The 24,906-nt window shown below is 35.7% G+C and overlaps 1 protein-coding gene and 1 long non-coding RNA gene across 13 annotated transcripts in view; both read right to left on the reverse strand.

Moving 5' to 3' along the window:
• Positions 1-24,906, reverse strand: part of MARCH6 (membrane associated ring-CH-type finger 6) — a 55,780-nt gene that overhangs the window by 29,079 nt on the left and 1,795 nt on the right. For 6 of the 12 annotated variants that reach the window (XM_026065648.1, XM_026065682.1, XM_026065714.1 and 3 more), the window contains exons 2-9: positions 21,759-21,858; positions 20,839-20,912; positions 11,379-11,522; positions 7,363-7,435; positions 4,876-5,044; positions 3,065-3,257; positions 2,696-2,757; positions 646-678 (exon numbers count right to left, since the gene is read on the reverse strand). In XM_026065648.1, coding sequence (XP_025921433.1) covers positions 646-678; positions 2,696-2,757; positions 3,065-3,257; positions 4,876-5,044; positions 7,363-7,435; positions 11,379-11,522; positions 20,839-20,912; positions 21,759-21,858 — 848 coding nt within the window. Of the gene's footprint in view, positions 1-645; positions 679-2,695; positions 2,758-3,064; positions 3,258-4,875; positions 5,045-7,362; positions 7,436-11,378; positions 11,523-20,144; positions 20,249-20,838; positions 20,913-21,758; positions 21,859-23,081; positions 23,207-24,120; positions 24,143-24,906 lie in introns of those variants that run through there. The other 6 variants (XM_026065723.1, XM_026065656.1, XM_026065673.1 and 3 more) reach the window with 5 other exon arrangements.
• Positions 17,968-19,769, reverse strand: LOC112966057. Its single transcript, XR_003253490.1, has 2 exons — positions 18,991-19,769; positions 17,968-18,736 (listed from the first exon to the last, which is right to left on the reverse strand). It is a non-coding gene; the product is annotated as an uncharacterized LOC112966057 (long non-coding RNA).

A 24,906-nucleotide genomic window follows, 5' to 3' on the forward strand; every position in this document is an offset into this window, starting at 1 on the left:
GCACAAATATTTTCCCCTTTAAAAGAGAAGTGACTTCTATTTTTAAAATAAGAGACCTGACAGATGATACCTGATGAATGTAGCTGTGATGGGTTAAAGTTTCCTTGTCATCAGCTTTTTGCACTTGTTCTCTCCTTCCCCTGAAGTCAGAGCTAGAGATCTCCAACAACCAGGTACAACGGGCAGCGGAGAGAAACTTTCAAATACCTATGCCTAAGCCCACTAGATGATATGCATGATACAGAGGAGTTGGTCAGGGAGATAATCAACATGGATTCAGTCATGGGCAAGAGTTAAAAGGTCAATGGAGTTTTTAGGAGAGCTTTGCTAAAATATCTTAACCAAAAAGATTTTGAAATCAATTTAAGAGATATGTGCTCCACTACACAGACCCACTTTACTGGTACTAGTCAAAAGAATACGCAAGAGGGGAAAAAATTCTAGGGAGTACTATACTGTACTAGTTGAAACTCCTAAAATTAACACAACCTGATTGAATATGACATTACATTTGACAAAGAAAATCTCTTTAAATAATATATATCATATTGAAATAAGAACTTCAAATAGAAAAATCTCATTATTATTATTATTTTTTTTAATAAGCCCGGTACAGAAATTCTTAAAATGCAGGATTTTACTTACTAAAAAAACTAGAGAGCCATCAAGCCCAAGCATCTAGGGGGATAAGAAATGTAAGTTTATTCACTCATCAGAAAAACATAAGTAACATATATAAAATAAGCCTCACAGAAGTTTTTCTACTCCAATTTTTAATGTCCAATATAGTCAAACACTTTTCTATTGCTTGACCAACAGACTTCAGACACAATTTTTTAAAGATAAAGGTAGAAACTAGTTCTCATTCTACACAGCCAACTCAGTTAATCAAAGGCAATGATATACATATAGAATATCTTACATGTACTCAAACACAGCAAACCAAATGTGTAATCAATTAATTTATAAGCTATTTCTCTCATGGACTTTGAAGAATCTAATTGACAGATTTTTTACTCTCAGGAGATTTTAGTGACTAAACTGCTATTTCCAAACACTAATAAAACAATTCTGTATTACAAAATCAGAGCAAATATTTTGCTAATTGCAAAATATCACTTTATGTTTTGCTGAGAAAAGTGGAAGGTTAAAATTTTAACTTCAATGAATAAAGGCAACTAATAACTTGCTAATGTTGCTACACTGTATGGTTTTAAGTTTAGAACAGAAATTGGTTTACAGCTAGGGAAGACAGGAAACAAATCCTCCATCACTAACCGCTGTTACAGAAAGTGTACACAGAACRGTCAAAAATAGAGTATCTATTCCAAAAACTCTTCTTTCTCCTCACTTCAAGGATTTTCCATTATGCCAATCCAGTTATTCATAATCCATGATTAATGCTATAAAATACCAGGTTCAAGGCTATTTTGTACCAGGGTTTTGTGCTAATGTTCCAAAGTATTAAAACTGTACATATTTTACCAAGTAAAATAAGAAGCAAGTGTATCTGAAAATTCAGAAAGCTTGCATGTTATTTTCACAAGATGGCATAACTGAAAAGCCTACTCCACTTTTGATACTAAACACCAACTAAATGCCTGCTGTCTGTGCCAGCATACAGGATCAGAAATGGTTATGCAAGTTTACTGGAGTTGACTTCTATATTTGTGGACAGGCATCAAAACATTTTAAATTAAGAATACTTCAACTTTTCCCAGCACATAAATTGGTTCAGAAATATAACACTGTTCTCTTGAGGTACACAATTTGGGTTCAGAAACTTGAAATTATATGTGTCTTTTTTCACTAAATACCTTTCAAAACAAACTAAACAGATAGCATTAGATATGAAAGAAAGATCATGACTGTGTCCTCATGAATACTGTATCTTTACATTGCAGTCAAGGCTATGACTGCATCATAGCCTAGGAATAGAAGGACTAGATTTGTAACTATCTGGCTTGGGCACTAGTGACAATGAATAAGCATATGAAGCTGCTGCATCTACCTCCAAGTAGATTTTGCAGCATGCACCGACTTTTGAAATAATCACATATTCACTGCTTCTTGTACTCTACTTCGCTAGTTAAAAAGTAGCTCTCCAGTCTCTACACAACCTACTATGATTRTAACTTGAGATGTGTGTACACTGTAATCATGGAATTTGTGATCCATAAAAATAGAAGTAATGTTACACTGGAGTCTTCCATCTTTTTTTTTTTTTTTTAAAGTACGTTTGCCTTGTCTTTTGTAAATATGCAAATAAAGCACTCAGCAAGAATTTCTGGTTTTCTCTTTCCTTTAGTTTGATGGACGCTTCCACTGATACAAAAAAAAAAAGCATTAAACTATATATCAGTCAACACCTGTGTGCTCTTGATCTGACCTTGCATCCTTAGTGCAAGTTGCAACTCACTTCTTAACTTGGCCAAGTTGAAGACATCAGAAAGATCTCTACCAAAAGGTGCTTTAAGCTATTACTGCATTTCAAATGAGAAATGCCTTTTTTATAGTTCACAACACAGTAATATATTTTAATTATTTTAAGTCAGTAAAGCCTCTCACTGCCAGTTTTCACACTACTCAACAGTATCAGAATCTATCCCAGACGGATTTCAATACATTAACACTACAAATCAAGTACAAGCCTGAGAGAAAACTCAAATAATTCAAGAAAATGATTCTTACTCACTCGTTCCCAAGTAAGCTCTTCTGCTGCACGATCCCATTCCAAAGCGTTCCAATTCATGTCATCTGAGGAGACAATGACCATTTTTATAGGTGTCAGACTCACCCAAGACAAGATGTAAACTCTCCATGCCATGTTTTAAACAAAAAGACTAAGTGTATAACATTCAACTCATGACTGCTGATAGTTTTCAGCAAGCAAATGTTCTGCACTTGAAACAAGTATATAAACTTTGCAAAACCAAAGCTGGTAAGCAAGCTGAAGTGGAAGCCTACTCAGTTTCCCTGAATTATGACAGCTATTTTCAACAATGGTTTCATGTATATTCAAAATAAAATTAGAAGAACATTACTGTTTTGAGTCACCTGTTACCTTGTGCTCCATTGTTTGCATCTGCTGCATCTTCCACTACAGCATCTTCTTCGTCTTCGTTATCTTCTTCCTCCTCATCTACCTGTTCTTCTTGAATGTCAGGGTTCTCGCCTACAACTACATTCTCAGCAGCTGGGTTAGCAGGTTGATCAAGCACAGCGTTTTCGACACCTCCATTTGCAACAGCCTGAGCCTGCAGAAACAATATTTAGTATTCAGTTAAATTGATTATACTCTTGCTGTACTTTGACCCGTGTCCAAAAAGAACATAATTATAATGTTAATAATGTAATTTTTTAGTTAAGCATTAAGTTTGGCAAGAATAAATCTCTTTAAAGAGCAAGAGAAATGTTCAGACTTCTTTACAGAATCACAGAATAGTTGTGGTTGGAAAGGACCTCTAGAGATTGTGTAGTTTAACCCCACACACCCCCAGAGCAGGGTCAGCTGGAGCAGGTTGTTCAGGACCATGTCCTGTCGGGTTTTGAATATATCGGACGATGAGGACTCCAAGACCTCTCTGGGCAGCCTGTTCCAGTGTTCAATCAGCCTTACAGTAAAAAAGCTTTTTGTTATGTTTAAGTGAAACTTTAATATATTAATTTGTGCTCATTCTTTATATGTTAATTTGTGCCCACTGCCTCTTGTCCTGTCACTCACTACCACTGAGAAGAGTCTGGCTCCATCTTCTTTACACCTTCCCTCCAGGCAGTTATGCACACTAATAAGATCCCCCCGAGCCTTCTCTTCTCCAGGCTAAACAATTTCAGCTCTCTCAGCCTCTCCTAAAAAGTCAGAAGTTACAATCCCTTAATCATCTTTGTGGCCCTTTGCTAGACTTTTATGTYCGTGTCTCTCTTGTACTGGGGAGCCCAGAAAGGGAAACAGCACTCCAGATGCAGTCCCACCAGTGCTCAGTAGAGGGGAATACCCTCAATCCTGATGAAAATGGGTATTGTATTAGAAAGATAATAACACACAGACAACCCAAGTAACTCCTTAAGCTGAGGATTTGTATTTGTCTTTAAAAAGCTGACATTTATCACAAAGGAAAACAAAACTTTAGTAAGTATTTTACCTCTGCGGATACATTGCTTTTATCATCTCTTCTCCTGCCTGAGAGCCTCTTGTAAGCACTAACAGTGTGTGTGGGAAGACTGTGAGAGGGAAGGCTTACAGCATTTAAAATTTACAGTATTTCAAAACATACTGTAACAGAGATGATTCAAACACTGTCTTAAATCATGGATGGAATGTATTAGAAATTTTGCAGCCGCTACAAACATGGATGTAGACTATTACACAGAAGGGTGTGTATTTTTATGCATTCATAACGTAATGCAGCCAATGAGCACTATTCCATATGCAGATGTTCCACAGAACCTCCAACTGTTTATAGAGCACTGAACTGTTACTTCACAAACTACTGAAATACTTATGAAAATGACAAAATAAACTGCCACGTATCTTCATTTACCACAGTTGACAATTCAGTTTATGCACAAAATTCTCCTCAAAAAGTGTAAAGATACAAGCCTGTAACAGTCATAAAAATCTATACAATTTGAAAGTTAGACACAAATTATTCTAAACAAATCCATTAACATTCCTTTTTAGAGAACTTCAAGAATATTTTAGTACAAAACAGTGATGTTATTGATTTTATACAGAAATATATGTTCAACTTCTGTTAATATACAAATAAAGACACCCTGCAATAAATGATATTAATATTGCATCTGAAAATGTATTTATTCACATGCACAGCTTTTCTAAAATTTATTTTCAACAACTGAGCAGTTAAGTTTTACCTCATTTTGTTGACCAACCCCATTGAGTGGCTGTTGCTGATTTTGTTCTAACCACTGTGGTGCTCCACCATGGACGATCTGTTCACGTAACCAAACAAGACTGATAAATGCACATAGAGTGCATGTCACAACAAAACAACCCTGCAAACAGTCAGCCAGTAAATTCTCCCTGTTAAAAGAGAGAAAGAAACATCAATGACAAATATATTTTGCTTATTCAAACTAAACTCAGTCACGATTAATTACAATGAACCTTGTCCATAATCAACAAATAAAATGGCATTTGTGTGAAAAGCTAAATTTATCTATCTGCCTAGGTGAAGAAAGTACTTGTATGTAATTTTTATTTAGTTTTTAAAATCTGTTCGAAGTAGATTTCTTGCAGGAAAGCTGTAAATGCATGCATGCCAATGGTGTTAAGTGCCAAGACAAATACTCATTTGGAAAAGGCTTTATTCCCCTCTGGTATGGTTTGTGAAATTACTACTGTTTAAACAGAAATATTCCTGCAAAAACAGGATCTGACTCACTATGAAGAAAAGCTTCAAGAGCAGTTCAGGAAAAACAAACTTCAAGAATAGGAAAGGAAACATGATAGTCACTAAGTAAATGAAATTGCTATGCTGAACAAACTCGATTCTTCTGGGAATCGAATTCAGATTTGCTTCAGTATAAGGCCTATTTTAAAGCATTAACTTTTCTTTCAAGTACCATCCACTTACAATGATTCAACCATCTATTGCCACACAAATTGACGTTACTTTGAAAAATAAAAAATGAAGGCAAAACATTATTAAGTGACAATGTAAAAAAACTCCTCAAGACTTAATGAAGAGGCTGTTGGGAAATAACCCCTGAAGAAAAGAGGAAAATGTAAAATAAACCAAATGGTGAAAACTGAATTGGTGACATGCTGATTTTTTTTTTTTTTTTTTTTTTTAAATCTTATGGCATCTGAGAAGGGTATGAAACAGAAAATGGCAAAATAATACCTAGCTCACTGAAATATTTTATCTGCTCAGCTACCCTAACCAAATGAAACTGCAAGGTTTGCCTTTGATTGCTCTACATTCTGGCCTTTTAACCCAGATACTACCTGTTCCACTCTATACTTAAAAAAACCCCTAATCTAACAAGTCGTAAGTAATTTTAAATCAGTAGCAACCCTCATCCTTATTCCAGCTTCCCTTCCCACTTGTTCCCACCCCTTGTACTAATCCATGACCTGTGCTGAGTGACTGCACAGTGATTTTGTTCAGAGAACTGACTAGCTAGAATAAGCTTTTAAAATAAATAAGAAATACCCTGCCATCTCCCAAGTTCTTTCAGTGTGGCTCCCCATGCAGCCATACTAATGCTTGTGCCTGCGCAGCACAGCGAGTACCACAGGGACAAGAACAAAGCCCAAGGGAAAGACAGACACAGAGGCTATTGAAACAGACTCTGTCAAAGAAAGGTAGGTCGAGGTAAAGCTTCCTGTGCCATTAAAGTCACACACATACTGAAGTCCTTTATTTATTTCCCAACTATAGATTGCAATTTAGTAGTCAGTAGAAGACACGAGATGAAGTTCAGTTGTAAAATTTTAGATTCTTCTCAGAAAACTCAAGAATTCAAATCTATGTTTTTTGGGAGATCACAGGAAAAATACAGTTATTAGCCTCCAGTGAGCATTTCTCTCCATTAGTAAAAATTAATGAAGTGTAACATGACCTGTCTTTAAAAAAAAAGTCTAAAATTGACATGACTTAGCTGAAAAGTATAGGACATTTGTTCAACATGCTTGACTTGCAACTGATTCTAATTAAATTTAATTTCAGTCCCTCAGGTCCAGGAGAATGAAAAAGTAAAAACCAGCCTGAAACACTATTCTGTTAGTATGTACTAATCCCATAAAAGATATTCATTAAAAGACTAAAATGGACAATATCAACCGTATATGGCAGCTGTAGCATTAAAATATAAATGTGACAGTGAAGGCAATCAAATAAAAAAAATCTTCATCAGCTAAGAGACTCAGTAGGGATAAAATTAAATTCAGAATAAAAAAAAAATKTAAAAAAGCAAAATGTCACATTAACATACTAATATATATTAATATTCTACTACAAGACATCAGCTATAAAGAGTTTTACAAGATTTTAGAACAGTTTAAAGGAATTTAAAATTATTAATGTAAATTTTACCACACAAAATTTCTGGACATCAAATACAAATCTTTCATAGGAAACTATTAACCAGGGCCTACTTCATAAATTCAGTTATCTCCAAGGATCCTGAATAACAGAACTTCGAAACGAAATGATTTGTACCGTAAAACAGATGTCCATGCTTCCTGCTATGCAGAGGAAAATGGGCAGCAGCTAGTGTAAGATCATGGAAGACAAAAAGCACAACTGGAAGAAAGGGTTGCTAACTTCCAAAGCAATCATTTTCATAGTTATCTGACTAGAAAAGTAATTTGTATCAAGCTAGTCAGGTACTTACGTTGACAGCATATCTAACGGCAGTGTCAGTAGTGAGCTCACAGAGCCAGTAAACAAGCACTTGTAGATACGGCCTGCACAAAGAAACAGAAACATGGTAAAATTCCTTTTTTGATTATAGCCTCATTTGGAAAGGATTGCTGGTACTCCCTTTTTGCCTGGTTTCTTAACTAAACTTATCACAAGGAAAAAATCTTAACTTTCAGTGAACCAAGAGATATGCAGAGGAAGCGTTCACAAAATCCTATGTCATGGAAAGGGGCAACTAAAGGCACTGCAGTTTTAAGTTACTCATAAAGACAYGTCAATACTGTGTTTGCTGTGGAAGGTTAATACTTTAATCCAAACAAAACATGAGCCCAAGCTAACCTTAAACTACTTCTACTGCACCAGAACTTAGAACACATACAGCATATTGAACAAAACTAGATTTATTTTAGCCGAGTGTACTTGATTAAGTACACATTAAAAGCATAAGAACTGCCATATTAGGTCAGACCCAAGATTGATTTAGCCCAGTATCTCATCTCCAGCACCAGCCAGCAATGGATGCCTAAGGAAGGGTACAGGAACAGGTTAAAAATAAATAAATAAATAAATAAATAAAAATACTTGCAGCAATACTTCTACAGTACATTCTCATGTGCTCCAGCAAAAACAGCTCAGAGTTCCTGTGCCACAATATCTTTGCACTAATGAATCCTTGATGGATCTTTCTCCCATTAATTTGTTCAATTGTATTTTGAACATGTATAAGCTTCTGGTATCATGATATCCTGTAGCAAGGGCATCACCATTTCGTGTTGTTTATCATCATTTTATGGACCAATATCTGATGCTTATTAATGCTAGCTTTACTACCATTCTTCAGTCAYGACCTTTTTTAAAAGCAGGCTATCAAAGCATACAGCCTACTTTAGAAAATTACAGTCAGATCCATAGGACAATGACACAAGTGCCCAAAACAGGACGTAAGAAGAATTAAGGCACCTAAAACCAGAAATGCAATTCTTAAGATTCTCACCTCATCCTTTAGGCAGGCATGGGTACCCAAGTATATACCTGCATGCTATCATTTGTGCAACCTAGATTAAATAGCTCAGTTCTTATCTCATGGTTAAATTTGTTTAGACTTCACAGAAAGTTTGTGTTTCTACATCTCTCAAGAATCAATCCACTGAAAATGCCCAACCACAGAAGTGTATTTTCTATGGAATTTATCTTCTGACAACAATGGCCCCTTTTATAAAAAAAAAAACAACAAAAAAAAACTAGCTAGTGTTTTTGCTCACCTTTTACATAAAAGGTAATAGAGCACTTTGAGGAAGTTCAACACTCACCTCCCCAGTACAATCCAGAATAGAAAACAACACAGAATTCAAAAGTCCAAAGTTAGAGCACAAGAGAGATGATTGCTGTAGCTGACAAGGATGTACAGCTTCATTGTAGTCAGTACTGCTTACACATTTTGCATTTAACAGCCACTGAACAAAATTCAGCAAAACGATACTGATCCTCTGCTGCTCAGTGAGTTTCAATAGCTTGCCTCTGTCTACCATCCAGCTACATTGTGGGAGAACTTCAAAGGCACAAGATGTAGCTGTGAACTGTTAGCCTGAAGAGGTCAAAGAACACAAGCCTGAAAAACTCCTGATTATACTACACTGTAGGAAACCAGCATAAAATCTCAAAATGAATTTTGTTAAGGAAGAGGAAGGAGATTTTATTATATACAACCTCTAAGCAAACTGATCTCTAAATAAGCTAATTTTCTCACAGGTTTCACTCATTCACATACAAGCACCAAGACGTGTGCCCAAGTGGTCTGGACAGGATCACTTGCGTGCAACAGGGCAAAGGACATCAGCTATCATACTCTCATCACGTCTCTTGGGTTCTTGTTGACTGGTGATGATGAACTGATTTTAGACTTTCTTTTATAACCTTCATGAGCATACGCTGTTTGGGATCTTTTGCCTTACTATTTCATCCCTCTTAAGTCTTGAGTAAACTTGTGAATTTCATAGTTGTCTTCCATAGCTGCATATTTTATGGCTCTAGTCCTGTTTTTCTTCTTATGACACCTTATCTTTAGGTCAGTTTGTTTCCCCTCTTCATCTGAATGAAACCACATATAGATGCTCTGTGACTATCACCACATACCATTCATTTTAACCCTTTTTTCTGCTGTTTCTTCTGGTGCTCACATACACATTTCCATTCATACTCCATTCATACCAGTTTTAGTATTTCTATTACAAGTCTCCACAATTCTAATCACTACAGAACTATAAAACACATACACAACCATCCCCTTTAGATATAGGGTTTTTAGAAAACTGGCAACTGAATCACTCCAGAAAAAATACATTCATATGCCATACTGTATGTGATTACTGGTCTCACATTGATACTGACTTCTTAAATTTGAGACAAAGGAGATACTTCAGATAACCCACCTAGGCATTTCCTATTGCCCTAATGGAAATATTCACTTTTCTTGGTGCATACACCTCATTCACACCTCATGTACTGTTTAGGTACCTTGGGCATTTCACTCTAGGAACCAGGCAACTAAATACATTCACCATACAGAATATAACCATTTTGGATTAACAGATCATAGAATATCATTTGACTAGCTTTTTTTCATCCACCAATCCAAATATTCTTTGTGTTAACAGAATAGCAACAGCATATCAGAGTCTGCTAGGATGAGGTTGAAAATATGCACAGAGAGAAATTCCTTTTATTCTATCATATCAGATGGGTAAGCAATAAAGAAGTGCAATTACTGAAAAGAATGTAGAAATTATTTCACATCATATATTTGCTCAAGTATGGGATAACTGCATGACTAGCATGTTAATCTGGAAGACAAGCACTTGATTCTTYGCTCTATGTATCTCCTTTGGGATGCTGGGCAAGTTATTTATTCTGCATCTTTTTTTCCAGATAGAAAATAACAAGAAAGATACTTTCGTGTGAAGCCACTCACACAATTACTATGAGCCAGATGATAGAAATATGTGAAGGTAGAAAAAGATTACATGTTTAAGCTAAGACAACAGACTTATACAAAACTACAGTCCTGAAACAGATCCCGATGATGGATAAAGGATTTGAAAAGGAAGTAAATGGATTTTTCAAGGTTTGTTGGACTGAGTTCTGTCATGCTGGATAACTTCCTGTGCAAATAAAATGGTACCCTCCACTGTACATTTTAATTCTTAAAGTAATCCATAAAGAGGGTTACGTGTACAATGCAACACAAACAGAAAATAAGATTAAGTAAGCAAAAAATCCCAGTCACTCATAAAAATCAGTCATAATTCAGTTATATCAGCTTAGTGAAAGAATATTAAAACTAAAAATGACATTTTAAAAAGTCTTAGGTAATTCAGTTGTACATGGTGACTTCTGGTAACATTTCAGTATTACTGGAAAGCCTGCTTCTGTAAGAAAAGTGCAAGATATTCACACTTGAAAGACAAAGGTAAAAGACCAAGACTCATCTAAAAACCCAAGGAAGAGAGCTCCAGTCTCAGAAATAAAGTCCTCCAAAATAAAAACTCATAAGGGGGAAGAGATGAGCAGAATAGGATAGAAGGAGGAAGAAAACAAACATGCAAGAGAAAGTGGGAAAGAAAGAGTCAATAGCAACGGGAGAAGAACAGGTCAGATTATAAGAATGAAAAAAATGACGTAGTATTCTGAAAACTTTTGATTTTGAAGAACATAGTTGAAAGTAGTCATTTCATAACAACAAGAAGTTTAAAAGCCCTTTTATGCACTTTGTTCTATCTCTTAACATCTTCCTCCACTGTAGTACTGGTTTATAAGTCAAATAGCTTATTTAAAGTAACAATAGCTGGAATTGTCTGAAAAACATATCAAAAAGTGAAATAATGTGATTTTTTTTTAATAAAACAGCAATGCCTGTGCAAAACATTGTCATACGAAGCAAAATATTTTCCTGGATATAAGAGCATTACAACACAGAAAGTTAATACTTACATGCTGTAAGAGGTACTACTCCCAACCATGCAAAGGCCACAAGTGTATAGTGAAACCAGTATCGTATTGCTGTGCCAATACTTGTAACCAGTCCAGCAAAGATGTCTTGGATTGGAAGCCGTGAAGGCATATCTGGAGAATAAACTGTGTAGAAAAGGCAGTTATGAAACAGTTCTTATGCATGYTCCTTCAAAGAGCAATTCATGTAGAAGCCTGCAAAACATTTATATTTGACAAAAGCTTTCTATAAGAATAAACACATTCTACAGCTTCCCAACAGATCACCCGAAAGAAATAGCAAAAAATATATTCACATCACACCTTCTTTATATTGTGTACTGAGTGTTACAGGAAAAATAACTCCATACTAGTTTAGACTTAAAGGAGTTTTTTTTAAGTAACTTTATTATACCAWCTATAAAGTCTGGTTATCTCAAAATAAGCTGAAGTCTACAAGAGAATGCAGATCCTAAATTCAGGAGCCCYCTCATTCAGAACCACCTAAAAGATAGCCTTGCTATATAAACGTAGTTTGAGGAAAGAGCACAAGCAACAAAAGAGATCGACTTTGCATACCATTGATATATTTGTGTTAGATAACATAAGATGTCACTTGCTATCCAGCAGCACATAACTCAGCAAACTAAAATCATCAAATAGCAAGACTGAAAGGTACTAATTAAGTATCTACAAAGGTTAAAATTTATGCAGAAATACTTTTACTTTAAAATGACATCTATTTCATATCAAACAAGGTTTCTACTAAGTTCATGCCTATTACCAAACATAAAGCAAATCTCTCAACGCATACACACATTTTCAGAATAGTAGGTTCTCTCAACTTTTTCATATAACACATACATATTACAGAAAACCCTCCCTAGTTGGAAGTCAAAGAAAAACAGTGACATAGTTCTTTCTTCTGCATTCACTTTTATTACCAGAGCAGGGGAAAAAAGCTACATAATAGCTGATTAAGCTTTGAGTTTGGTTTCCCTTTTTGCCACATTACCAAGCCCCACTGAAACCTCTACATGCAACCTATCCTTCCCCAAATGCTACTAAAATACAGAAGTATATTATGCTGATTATAGACACTGATTACAAAACATTTCATGAAAAATCAGAAAACATCTATTTCTAACAATTTCATTACATTTAATCGGTTACTACACATTAATATGGATGCCAAGAAGTGATTATGTACAGCATCAATACCAGATTTGAATGAAGAAGATTAAACCATGGCTAGGAGTGGCATAAAAACATTGCTTCCTGGATACTTAATGGTTATGTTGAGAAAAGCTGAGCTTGAAGATACTAGACCATTTTCAACACATATAATTAACTGATTATTTTTTAAAACACCACAAACAAAATTTGAGATCTCTTTTGTAGTTAAAAATAAGAACTACTAGAGAAAGTTTTCCTCCCCTCTCATGGACAATCCTCTGACTTAAAGTTGGAGAAACACTGCCTTATGCAATCCACTTGCATGCCCCTTTTCCCTCAAGAATATCCCTGCTACCTTTACCTACATTCCTAATCCTCCTTTTACTATTCCAGAGAAAAAGCCTCCACAGGAGAAGATCTCTTCCATTCTCTCCAGGCATATTTCCCATTCTCCAGTCTTATTTAAGTTTCCAAATTTTAAAGAGAACTCAAGTTAGGAAGATAGAAGAGCAGCATTAATATGCAGAACAGCCAAAGAACGTGGAGTATTTCAACAATATGTGGATTATATTTGACATGATTAAGTAATAACAAAAACAGTAACTGAAACAAACAGTAACTGGTTTCAAGTGTCAAAGGTTCTTATGTGTTAGATGTCTGGTAAGGAATTGGAACTAGTAAAAAAAACCCAAAACACATCAAAACCCCCTAACTCTAGGGAAGTATGCCTGCGAGAACAAAGGCCACCAATTCAAAAGCAGAGCACAAAAATGCTTAGACACTTTACCAGTTAACAATTTTCTTGTTACAGAATCAGTTTTAGTACACAATTTGATAATACCACAGAAAATATTAATTCAAGACTTAATGATCTCAGTTAATATTAAATTAACATTTTGGAGAATTATCAGGAGACAAGCAGAAGTTTGTGAATTGCTTTAAAAGAATACCTACCTAGAGTATATTTGTAACAGATTTATGATATCACTCAGACAAATCTGAAGTCAGCAGATACCTCAAGACTTTTTTTTAATTTCCAAAAGAGACTACAAGGAAAAGATTAACTGTGCATTAATGACTTATTTGTTACAGGAAGGCTGGGAGGATCTGAAGTTAAGAAAAAGAAAAGCGTCTTTCAGGAATCACTGAATTCTCACACAGCTGTGATAATCACATGGGATTGTAAGATGGATGCCCACCCTAACTCAGTAATGCTGAAGTGCCCAAGTAATTCTTACATGCTAATATGTCTTCAATATTGAATTTTCTAAAGGCTTTAGAATTACAACTGAGTATTCAAATAAATGCATGATGTAGCTAGAAGTTAAGCTACATCCCCCAAATCTTAACAGTTTTGTGATTCTTCATGATTCCAGGAGCTTCCAATAGGTGCGTGGAAGGGTGTGTGTTGGGGGGGGGGGGGAACCGCTTCATTTCTCTACTTTGACACACCTCAGAACATACAAAGCTTCTACCACTGTTTCTACCTCATTCTCACTTCCCTGTCCCTTGAGACATACAGACAGAAGCTGCAATGAACAGTCCAGCATGATGCATCATCTGATCCCTCCCAATCATGCCCATCTAATGAAACTAGAGAAAAGGCCTGCTTTTATTACATCCTTCTACTACCAGCTCCTCCACCACATTCAAATTTGTATTAATTCTGTAAACCATGGTTATGGCAGAGCTACATTTTAGTTGTATATGGGGTCTATTCTATATCCTAATGCATAGAGCATGCGCGGGGGGGGAGCAAACACAGCAGCTGTTAAGTGGAAGGCTACTGTACCAGATCCCAATAATTCAAAAGGAACCAAGAATCGTGATAATAAGATAAAGCTCTTCTATGTCCTACAACATTAGGCTGAATAAAAATGCCAAAATACCCAGCATGACAGGAACCCCTGGTTTGCAAATACACTGCAGTACTGAAGGTTGCTGACAGTGGTTTTCATAACTAATCCCCCCACTCGTGTCTGCCATCTACCATCATTTTGTCTCTCCACACTCCTTTTCACCTCCTTCCCCACTACCAGTGTTAGCCTTTAGACTTTGACCCTTCCCCAGTACACATTCTCCTTACCCCCTTTCTTGCACTTCTCCTCATCCCTTAATTTCCATCCCAATCATCCTTCCTAAAACAGTCCGAGAAGTCTATTTCCTGAATTATTCACTACATTTCCTCCAAACAGAAATCTCTCTACTAGAGGCCACCTGAAGCAATAGTTTTTCTGCTACAATATCAAATTCAAACAGACATTGGCTGAGCACAGATGAGTTTCAACATCTTTAGTTCAGCCTTTTGGTCTGCCCAGGCCATGTGAAAAATACCAAAAAACTTTTTAGATACTTAGTTCACACCTGTGCCCTTTAATTACTGTTTTACTTATGAATACTAGATTTATCTTTCTCCTTCCGAAAACCCAAATTTTTCAGGGACGCTAGTGTTAATTTTGCTTTTCCAAATTAGACAGCTCACGCCAGAAATCTTGTAATGGATAGTTGCTGTTACTCTGACATAAACAAGAAGGTAAGAGAAACACTAGGTGGTTTTTAGAAATCTTCCATTCTCCTAAAAAAATTAAGGAAGAAAGCATACGAAAATAATTAGTAGTCTTTACGGAAACAGTTTGTCAATAAATTTCAGCTGACAAAGAACTCCTCAGCATACCAAAACWGGAAAGTGTGTTTAAAAAAAAAATTGTTCCCAGTGCTCTAGCTTATCATAGTGATACCTTCAAGTTTATTGCAGGAAGCGTTCATCATTCCCACTACCTCCTCAGAGGCTTTTTAATGTAAGCATCACAAAGCCATGTTTTGACAAACAGAGACAATCAGCTGAACCCGAATACAGTAATTTCTGCAAAACTTAAGGAAATAAAATGAACACATGCTTTCATTTTAACTTGTCCTTCATAATCTTTTCCAAATGCTAGAATTTAATCCAAATGAAAACTATGCACACACAAATTTCCCTTGCAAGGAAGTATGAGATATTAGTCATGACATGGGCAGTAAAGAAAGGCACTCTCATCACAGCAACATATGACCAATAAAAGGACATACAGGTGCTCTGTAAAAACCCGTTATGAGAAATCACTATGAACAACTAACCATACAATCATTACAAATATTAGCAAAACAGGATAATTTCTGACTTCACTTCTGTTGCTTAGCTTTTTACTAGGATAAGAGTATCTAGCTTATATTAAGCTGTGCTGGCTCAAATACAAGTAGCTTTGTTTTGAATGGAAAAAAAAAAGTGAAGAACCATCATCACGAGCAGTTACACTGCCTCTAGCTGTAAATGCTAGCTGCACAATAGAAAAAAAAAATAACTACAAAGGCAAGAAAACAGGCTTCTTAATCATGAAGTTCTCTTGCTAGTGTTTACTGTCCTACATCTGCAGTACAACCACTGTGAAAACCCACTTTCACACAGAATCATCAACAATTTGTAACTGGTGTCAAAGCAGTTGCCTAAGGAACTACTTGTCTCCTAAGGGCTTACTCCCACCAAATGAGAACAGATTGTGCAGGTTCAGGTATGTTACAAATTTGGTCATCTCTCCTGTCTAAGGCTAGTTCTGCCACAATGTAATAAGTGGATGCTTTCTGAAGCATGCAAAGATTTGCAGAAAAGTTAGATATATGATCATTATGAACCAATATAAAATACATATATAAATATGTAGGTATAAACATATAAACCAAATGTGTGGTTTTCATACTGCTCACCACTAGCATTTTGGAACTGCTTATCTTCCCCCTAGAAGGAAGTAGAGCAGTAGTTGAATGTTTCTTGCCAGTTAATACTATAACTACAGATCTGAGGTCTCCCACAAGTCCCTGCCTATAATGCATCATCTTACTCTCACTGAGAGAAGCAGAGCTGCAGAAAGACACTAGAAAAGCAACACCCTTTTGATGTATGCTATATCAAAAACAAATTCTATGTAATATGATGGCTCAAATTTATAAGTGTTTTTAGTCTTCTCCAAAGCTGTCATAACACAACTATCCTATATCAATTTTCACTCTTTCCTTATCCAATTTAGCCTATTTATCTGTTCACAACCTAAGTAAATATGCATATACCCAAAATGGAAGAAAGCAAAATATCTTGCTTCAAAAAAAAAAAAAAAGTCATTTAGCCTGCTCCACACACACTCTAATTACAGTCCTTTTATGCATACATTTCCCATCTACCATCCCGCTCACAAGCCATTTATAACCCACCTCAATCATCCTTGTGTGCTGATCATGAAACAGTCTACATAATTCATACGTAAAAAAGGTATGTTTTACCCTTGAGACATATATGGACTTTGTTCCAGACTATTAGGAAGCAAAATAAGACAAATGTCACCTCTTCTCACACAAGCCTAATAAAGCTCTAATAAAATGTATGAAATTATCCCCACATGCATCTCAAATGCATGCTTACTCTGCACCCTGGAGCTGGCAGCAGACATACAGAATTACTGTGCCAGCATGTAGTTTTTTGTGTTTCAGAAGTTTACATTTTTCCAAACTAAACATCCTAGAAAGGCTCAAGATATGGGTTACTGTGTTAAAGTCTGTCAAAATGAACAGGTAAAAGAGCCCATTCCATCCTTCAGAGAAATCTTAACTTCTTTGACTCATGAGCTCAAGAAAATGGATTGCTCATTTTAGTATAATTACGTGGCTTTTTACAGAGCATTTTGAACAAAATTAGTTTAAACTTCCAAAAGTTTGGAACTTTTATTGAGTACTACTACAAACAACATGCAGTTACTGAATGATGTTTTTACAAAAGCAACTTCAGAACAGGAACAGATACTTAGGTATTTTAAAATTATGCCAGAATGATGTTCATTTTTCTTTGCCCTAAGGTCTATGAACAGTGTATCGGAACGTCCAGGTGCATGCAAACCTTGAATTTGTAACAATGCATGCATAAAGCAAAAGCTTATTTCAGAAAAAAAATTACTTACAAACTGAAGAGCAACTTCCCCACACAGCTTCCTCACATTTTACAAGCTTAGTCTTCAGTAACCTTGTAACGTCACATTTACCATTCATCAGCACTGCAGCTACTTAGGAAGTAGGGGGAGCAACTCATCTTAGACTCCAGCCAAAGATTAGATGAATCCATTTCTATATTTGTATTTTTAAAAATATTTACGTCAATGCTAGTTCTACAGAAAACAGAAGTTCTGAAAACTGCCTACTCATGAAAAAAAGCCTCACTTCTTTCATGGGTCAGTATTTAGTACGACATTGAAGTGCATCATAGCACATCAAACAGAAGGAAGTATGGGGGGGGAGGGAAGAATATAGAGCAGTTGCCATTTAAAGACTCAGACAGAAAAGGTACAAGTTAAAAATGAACAAACACCTTTACATAATTCAAAAAACAGGCCAAAGCTAGTGAGTTTATCTTTATTAATAGCTGTATTAATTCATAATTTTAAAACTGCAAAAGAGGAATGGATTTTAAAATATACAAAATTTAGCTTCAGAGTGTGTAATTGAAAATCAAGCCATTGGCTTGCATGACTAAACATTTTAGAGAATCATGCTACTATTCAGAAGAAAAATCAGTTCCTTTGTATCCCTGCCAAGATGCAAGTTGAACTTTCTACTTCTTCCTTCCTTACAAACAGTAACTAACCTAGTAATTCAGGTGCTAAAGAGGTCACAAGATATTATGGAAGTTAAAGATACTAAAGGATTAAAGAATTATTCTTTAATCCTTTTCATCCTATTTATCATATTCATAAAACAGGAATATTTTATGAAAACCCCATGCACTTAGTACACAAAAATTTATACTAACAAGGGAGCATTTTTTGACAGAATGATAGTGACAGCCCTACAGGCAAAACAACTTGAACTAAAAGAAGAGTTGCTAGTATTACTTTGGCTTGTCATTTGAACCACAGATACTGATTACATGCATGCATTTACTCCACCATATCACACGATAAACTAACTTAACGGAAAGTGCTTTCAACCTGGCATGGTTATAGGCCAGATCTAACTTCATTTTGGATGACTGGCAGACACATTAAGCCCATCTCCAATTCCATCTCTGCTTTGCCATCGTCTCTCCAACACCTGCAACTCCCTCCAGCTTTCCTTCTGCTCCCCCAAGCAGCTCCAATCTCCAGACTGGAGTTCCAGATTATCTTTATCTTCCAAAGATAGAGGGATAAGAAAAAAAATGAGGAAATTGTATCTGYGTAAGTATTGGGTGGGAGGGAAACAATGAGACAAGATAGGCTGGATAGAGACTACTGGAGGAATCTGTGCTAGGTACCTGACATAAGCTATATGCAATCTGGTAGGAAAGAAACACTGCGCAATGTGGAAAGCTAAGGAAACACCATCAAATGAGGGTGCTAAGTGTGGGGAGCGGCCAGTGGGTGACAGAGGAGAATACACAAACCTTTGCTACAGRCTGCATGTGGAGGAAGTACTCTACAGCATGGGGAAGAAAGAGGTTCACTTCTTATCAATTTCAAGTCTCAGATGATAAACGGTAACTTGCTAATCCCTCAGTAATTCAATCATGTTTTCTCACATGCCCACAATCTGCACCTATGTTACAAGCTGTACTGGTGACAGCTATGTCAGTCAAGGATTAAACTTCTGCAGGAACACCTCTGTTGATAAGGACAATGAAGAATTTTCTAGTATCAGTATTAACTAATATAAAGGGCAATTTATTTTAAACTTCTCATTATTTTTGTTCTAAGTCTTAAAAAAAAAAACACTTTTGTCCTTTTTCATACACAACTATGAAGTGTTCTCTCTTCTTAGCAACCAGTAAATCTGGCTTACTGGTTATAATTAAGTAACTGTAGTTTTCTTGTCTTGCACACTAAATTTTGCGGAGGACCTASTAGCAGAATACAATTTTCAATGCACTTAGTTAGGTTTCAGAGAGTAGCAGAACCAGGACCACTCTTAGTGTGCAAAGTTTCTAAATCGAGGTATTGTAACGCCTTTTTGAAAAAGCTTAACAAATAAAACCTGCAAGCCGATTATACCTCTCAGCTGCACTTCCTATATAGGACACTGTAGTATTAAAAAACAAACCAAAACAAACAAAAACCTTGAAAGCATTGTTGGGAGCAACATTAAATGCGCTATTCTTCTCACAGTGGTAAGACAGAGTTAATACTGCACATTTCACTGCTGATCACTTTAACAATGGTCTAATGCGCTTAACTGTTGTGCAGAAATGAAAAACTCTGGAGTTCAGGACATGGAAGGTGTATTGTGGGATTTCTGGGATGAAGAATACATGAACTAAAGCATCTGGCTCTTCAGGCTCAGTTGCCTCTATCAATACACACCTAGGAAAAAAGAAAGGGGGGGGTGGAATAAGATGGGAGGTCTATCCTTTTAACTGGGACCAGATACTCTAAAAGGGAGCTTTGATTTTTATTGTACCAAACACCCAAAATATTCAACTTCATCTTTCTCAACTCAAGACAGCTTTTACAGTTAACTACAACAACAAAAAGTTCAGCAGTTTTAAAGAATAAATTGATATAAATAAGTTTAATACAATATGTAGCGCAAGAACCACTTTACCTGTACAATGCTCAATAAGGTGGTAAACAATTAGCCTATTCTGCCACCAGGCCAAAGGACCTCACTTATTTGTACTAATATTGGTGAAAATGTCATTAAGAAACCTGTTGGGAACGATATAAAGATACAGTCATTCTTGATCCTGACTTAATTAGTTCAATCCAAGGTAACAGGTAACGCGATATTGGGTAGTTACCATATCYTGACTGAAACGTAAGTGGAACAATCAGCTATTATTGTTTGCATTATCTGTCAAAACTGTTTGACTAGAAACTGACAGAAGTCACCTGGTGTTGTTGCAGATGGTTCAAAGGTAATTGAAAACTGGTTTTCAAATGTAAATTTCACTGTGATTCACCTTAACATTYGAACTTCTCAACACTCAAGTTTATCACTGAAGCTGAAAATACACCATATGCTGTAATGCTGACAACAAATCAATGGGACTGAGCCAATGAGAATATGTACAGAATAATATTTCTTTTATGGCTTGCATAAAATTATGGAAGCACAATATTATCTATTACTCAAACAACTCACACAGTCCGCAATAATATGCATAACAGTTGTAATTCAAGCAAGAATACAGAAATTAAAAGATGAGTTTGAAGCTAGCATGCTGAATGAAAAAGTAATCACTTCACAAATACTAAGAAAATGAAAGAAAAGGAATGCTGAAAAATAACATACTTACTTGGTGTGAAAGCAAATCTGTGCTTACATAATTCACAGTATTCTTTTCTGCTGTGTTTAAGCCACTGAACTAAGCTGTAATAAAAAGTAATCATATTAATACAAACTATTACATCTTTCCCTCATCCCCCTGCATTAAGAAAAACATATCATCTCACTGCTTTCCAGCATAAAGCAGTATATTGGTACTAGTAAGCAGGATTTAAATTAGTATGTTTATTAAACTTGTTTAGTCCATACATTAAGCTTTAAAAAGTGAAAAAGGTAAGCTGACTCTTCAAATACATCACTTACATAATTAAAGTACATTCTTTGTGTATGTTATTGAGAAGGCTAGTCCATCAAAGCACATATCCTTGTATTGACACTGACTTGTGAAACCAATCCTTAAAAATATTCTAAGTTGTGATACATACACAAACACCCCTAAGATACAAAACTGTTGTATTTGTGAAAGAATGACTACAAAAACACCATCAAGAGGAATGTGTGTTACAGACCAGAATTACAGTTTTCACTATAGCATTTCCTTTGATCAAGCATACACCTCAAGAATATCTTAATATCTTTTTTTTTTTTTTTTTGATATGAGGTTAGATATTCCCTGTTATTCACATCTGTAAGTGGCAGGGGGAAAAAAAACAAAAACAAACAGTAAACTGATTTCTTTCTGCTTATTGTTTCCACAAAACTGACACATGAGCAGAACTGTAGTTCTAAGTACATACAATTATTAATTCTTTGCTCTTTATATAAAATTACTAAATTCTTTGTGAAATATAATGACCTGTCATGCAAGAAACATCAAAACCTCTAAAATGCTGCTTCTGAAAACCGGCTTTACCTACTACTTCACCTGAAGACTTAGGAAATATCATTGTTAGAAACAAGTTAAGGTGTTTTATTAGATGTAGAACTTACCATTCTTGATGAATAAATTTAATACTGCCAGTACACACACATGGATGATAGAGGGGTTTCTCAGGAGTTCCTTCAGACCGACAAACTCGGCATATATCTGCTGAGCAGAATGTAAAGCTTATTACACTTTTGTTTAAAGAACTTACATTTACAAGACAAATTAGACAAYAACACTCTAGAAACTTTGCCATATAGCAAAATGGAGTCACAATAATTTAAACTGAAAGAGGCTGAAAGACCAATTCTGTCTGATAGAAGACATGAAGACTCAGAGACCACCAGAAAAAGCAACAAGAATGTTATCTTTCTGTTCATGTTATAAAATGTGTTAAAATGATGCTTTGTGTTTTAAGATGTTTAGGATGTATACACACTAAAACTATATGCAGAAGTACTCTTCAGATAAAAAAAGTTATCACTAAAAAAATCTAGACTGTTAAGGATAATCTCCCTGAAGGTGACTGTAAACTTTCAAATAGAATAATTGTATTCCATCCGAGTGTTCCACAAGCTAAACAGAAGCTTAGCAGAAGAGATTTAGCAATGGCTAACAATGACTTAAACATGTCATTTGCTGCTCTTGAATCTAACAAGCATTCTCCTTGGTGTTTCTGAGAAAAGGGGAAAAAATAATCATAATCATCAGGAATACATATTTTGGGGGGTTACTGCTTAAGCTGAATAAGGCCACCCATTTAGCATTCTACAACCAAATCACAAAAGGAAAGATATTTTCTACTTCTTGTTTCATAGGAATTCAGCACCTTCTTTAATGCCTCATTTCTGCATTTTATCAAAACTTAAGATTGCAAGATATTTTGTTGGCAAAGTGAATGCAAACTTCCCCCTGTAAAGAACAGAAGTCTATTCTAATACCACCTGAATACCCAGAGCATTTAAACATGACCAAATGTAGATAAAAATATTTTATTTGCTTATTTACAGATGTATGTTGTCTTCCCTTTACTCCTTCTTTCATACTCTTGCACTTTTACTTATGTTAAAAATGTAGTTGTGGAATAATACTGAAGATATGCAATTTCAAGCTAGAATCATGCCTCTGCACTCGGCTGAAACCTCCAGAGGTTAACATTTTTCTACAAAGAAGTTCCAAAATGCACCAAATGTTACAATATGAATGTTTTTCTACAAAGAAGTTGGAGTACAACCACATGCACGGTTCACAAGACAGCAGACAGTTTCTACATCTAAAGCATAAGAATCCAAGTGATACCAAAGACAAAGATAATTTGGTACCTATAAAATTGAGATTTAAACTAATTCTTATGGGTAGAAAGTCTAAAATTAATTCAAGAAACATACCATCAATATCACATCAGTGATACTACACACAAACAAATATACTTCCATCATAGTCATATTGAGCAATGAGGTATCACTGCAAACATCAAGAATCCCCGGCTTCTCTGCGAACAAGAAAGACCAGAGAGTATATCCAGAAGACTGCACAGAACAGATCTCTTCAACTTACAGCCTGGATCTAACAGCTAGCTGCTGCATCCCAACCTTTGTCAGGCAGTCTTTTGATTATTATCTGAGCTATTTCACTACAATAAGTTGACAACTTTGTATGCTGGAACAGCCTCGCAAAGAGTCAGACAAGTGCTAGAGCCAGCACAAGAAACAGGATGGGGCAGATGGAAAAGATGCAGGAAGGAGTAGTTATATCAGCTTAAGCTGATGTGAAATTGTTGCTGTAAGAATACTCTTTGACACCAAAGAAAGCAAGTTAAATGCAAAATGTTCTCTGTAAGACCCTCATAGATCTCTGAACCTACTCATTAATGGTCTACTGGCTTTCAGAGCTGACTGTTCACTCATTCTCAAGACTGTTGGGAAAACCAGAATTTGCTCTATTGACAGCAAATGAATTCTTTATTTAGAAAAGAATCTCCTTCTTCTGGCTGCTAAGACAATTTAAACCTTAAGTTTAATTTAGGAATCAGGATTTCCAGATATTCCCTCTTGTTTTATGAATCCAAATAAACATATGAGAAGTAACAATCTGGACTGCTAAGCAACAGATAGCTTCAAATCAACAAAACAACTTGAGGGTCAACATTTAAAATTATGCATCTTATAACCTGTATGCTGTCATGTTCAAAGGAAATTCCACTGTGTAACAGATACTATGTTCAACTTGTGCACATGCTTTGCATCCTGTTCTTCACACATGCATCTTAGATATAATGACCTTGTGTAATGCGTTTCTTTTTTGGTCCCCCAGAGACAATGCCTCTACCTATTACCTCTAATCAAGTCTCTTCATCACTGTAATAACTAAAGGGAAGATTATGTTATTTAGCAACAAAATGATTTAGCTAGAAAGTAAGAGAGGTACCTCTCATCAGCAAAAGTTGCTATCTGAAAGACTGCACTACTTCTACCCAGTAGTTTTCATAAGTAATTACATTCACATATGGCTGTGGTCTTCTAGCAATGAAGAAATACTCTAAAACTTTATCTCAAGTAGTACTTCTTGAACAGTTACCCATCCTATCTCAGGGAGCAGAAAAAAMATATATAAGTCCATAGGTACGTCCTAAGAATACACTCCATTCACACCTGTAAGAGATACCGTATACACAGGCAGGCAATGCCTGTAAGGTTCTGATAAGGTCTGCCTCTACCCTTTGTAGAAACAAACTACTTCCTCAGGTGCTACAGAGAAGCAAGTCTCATGTCCGGTCTAAGGCCATTTATTGGCCTGCCTTACTTCTGCCTGTTACTATCCTAACCTGCCTTCTTTATTTGAACTTTCACCATCCAGTTAGTTTCCTAACTCCACAATACAACTCAGACAACTGTCAATCCCATCAGAAACTCAATGGCCATAATGTCATTAATAGGTTATCAGTAGTTAGGAAAAGTCCATCTGACATTTTACATTTCTGTAATAATTCAATATCCTAATATTGTGATGGAATTTTGAGACTGTAGCAAAAGCTATAATGCTTTAGCACTATTTACAGAAGGTGACTCCATAGACTAGTTACTTTCAATAACACTACTCAGAGCTTTTGAGGGTAACACTGATAAGGCTATAGTATAATATATGAGACTATATATGAACATAAATGCATAGGAAAGTCTAAATTCCAAGAGTAGAGTGTGATACTAAAGTTTA

The sequence above is a fragment of the Apteryx rowi genome, unplaced genomic scaffold, assembly GCF_003343035.1.
Source record: "Apteryx rowi isolate R43461 unplaced genomic scaffold, aptRow1 scaffold_1027, whole genome shotgun sequence".
Classification (NCBI taxonomy): Eukaryota; Metazoa; Chordata; class Aves; order Apterygiformes; family Apterygidae; genus Apteryx; species Apteryx rowi.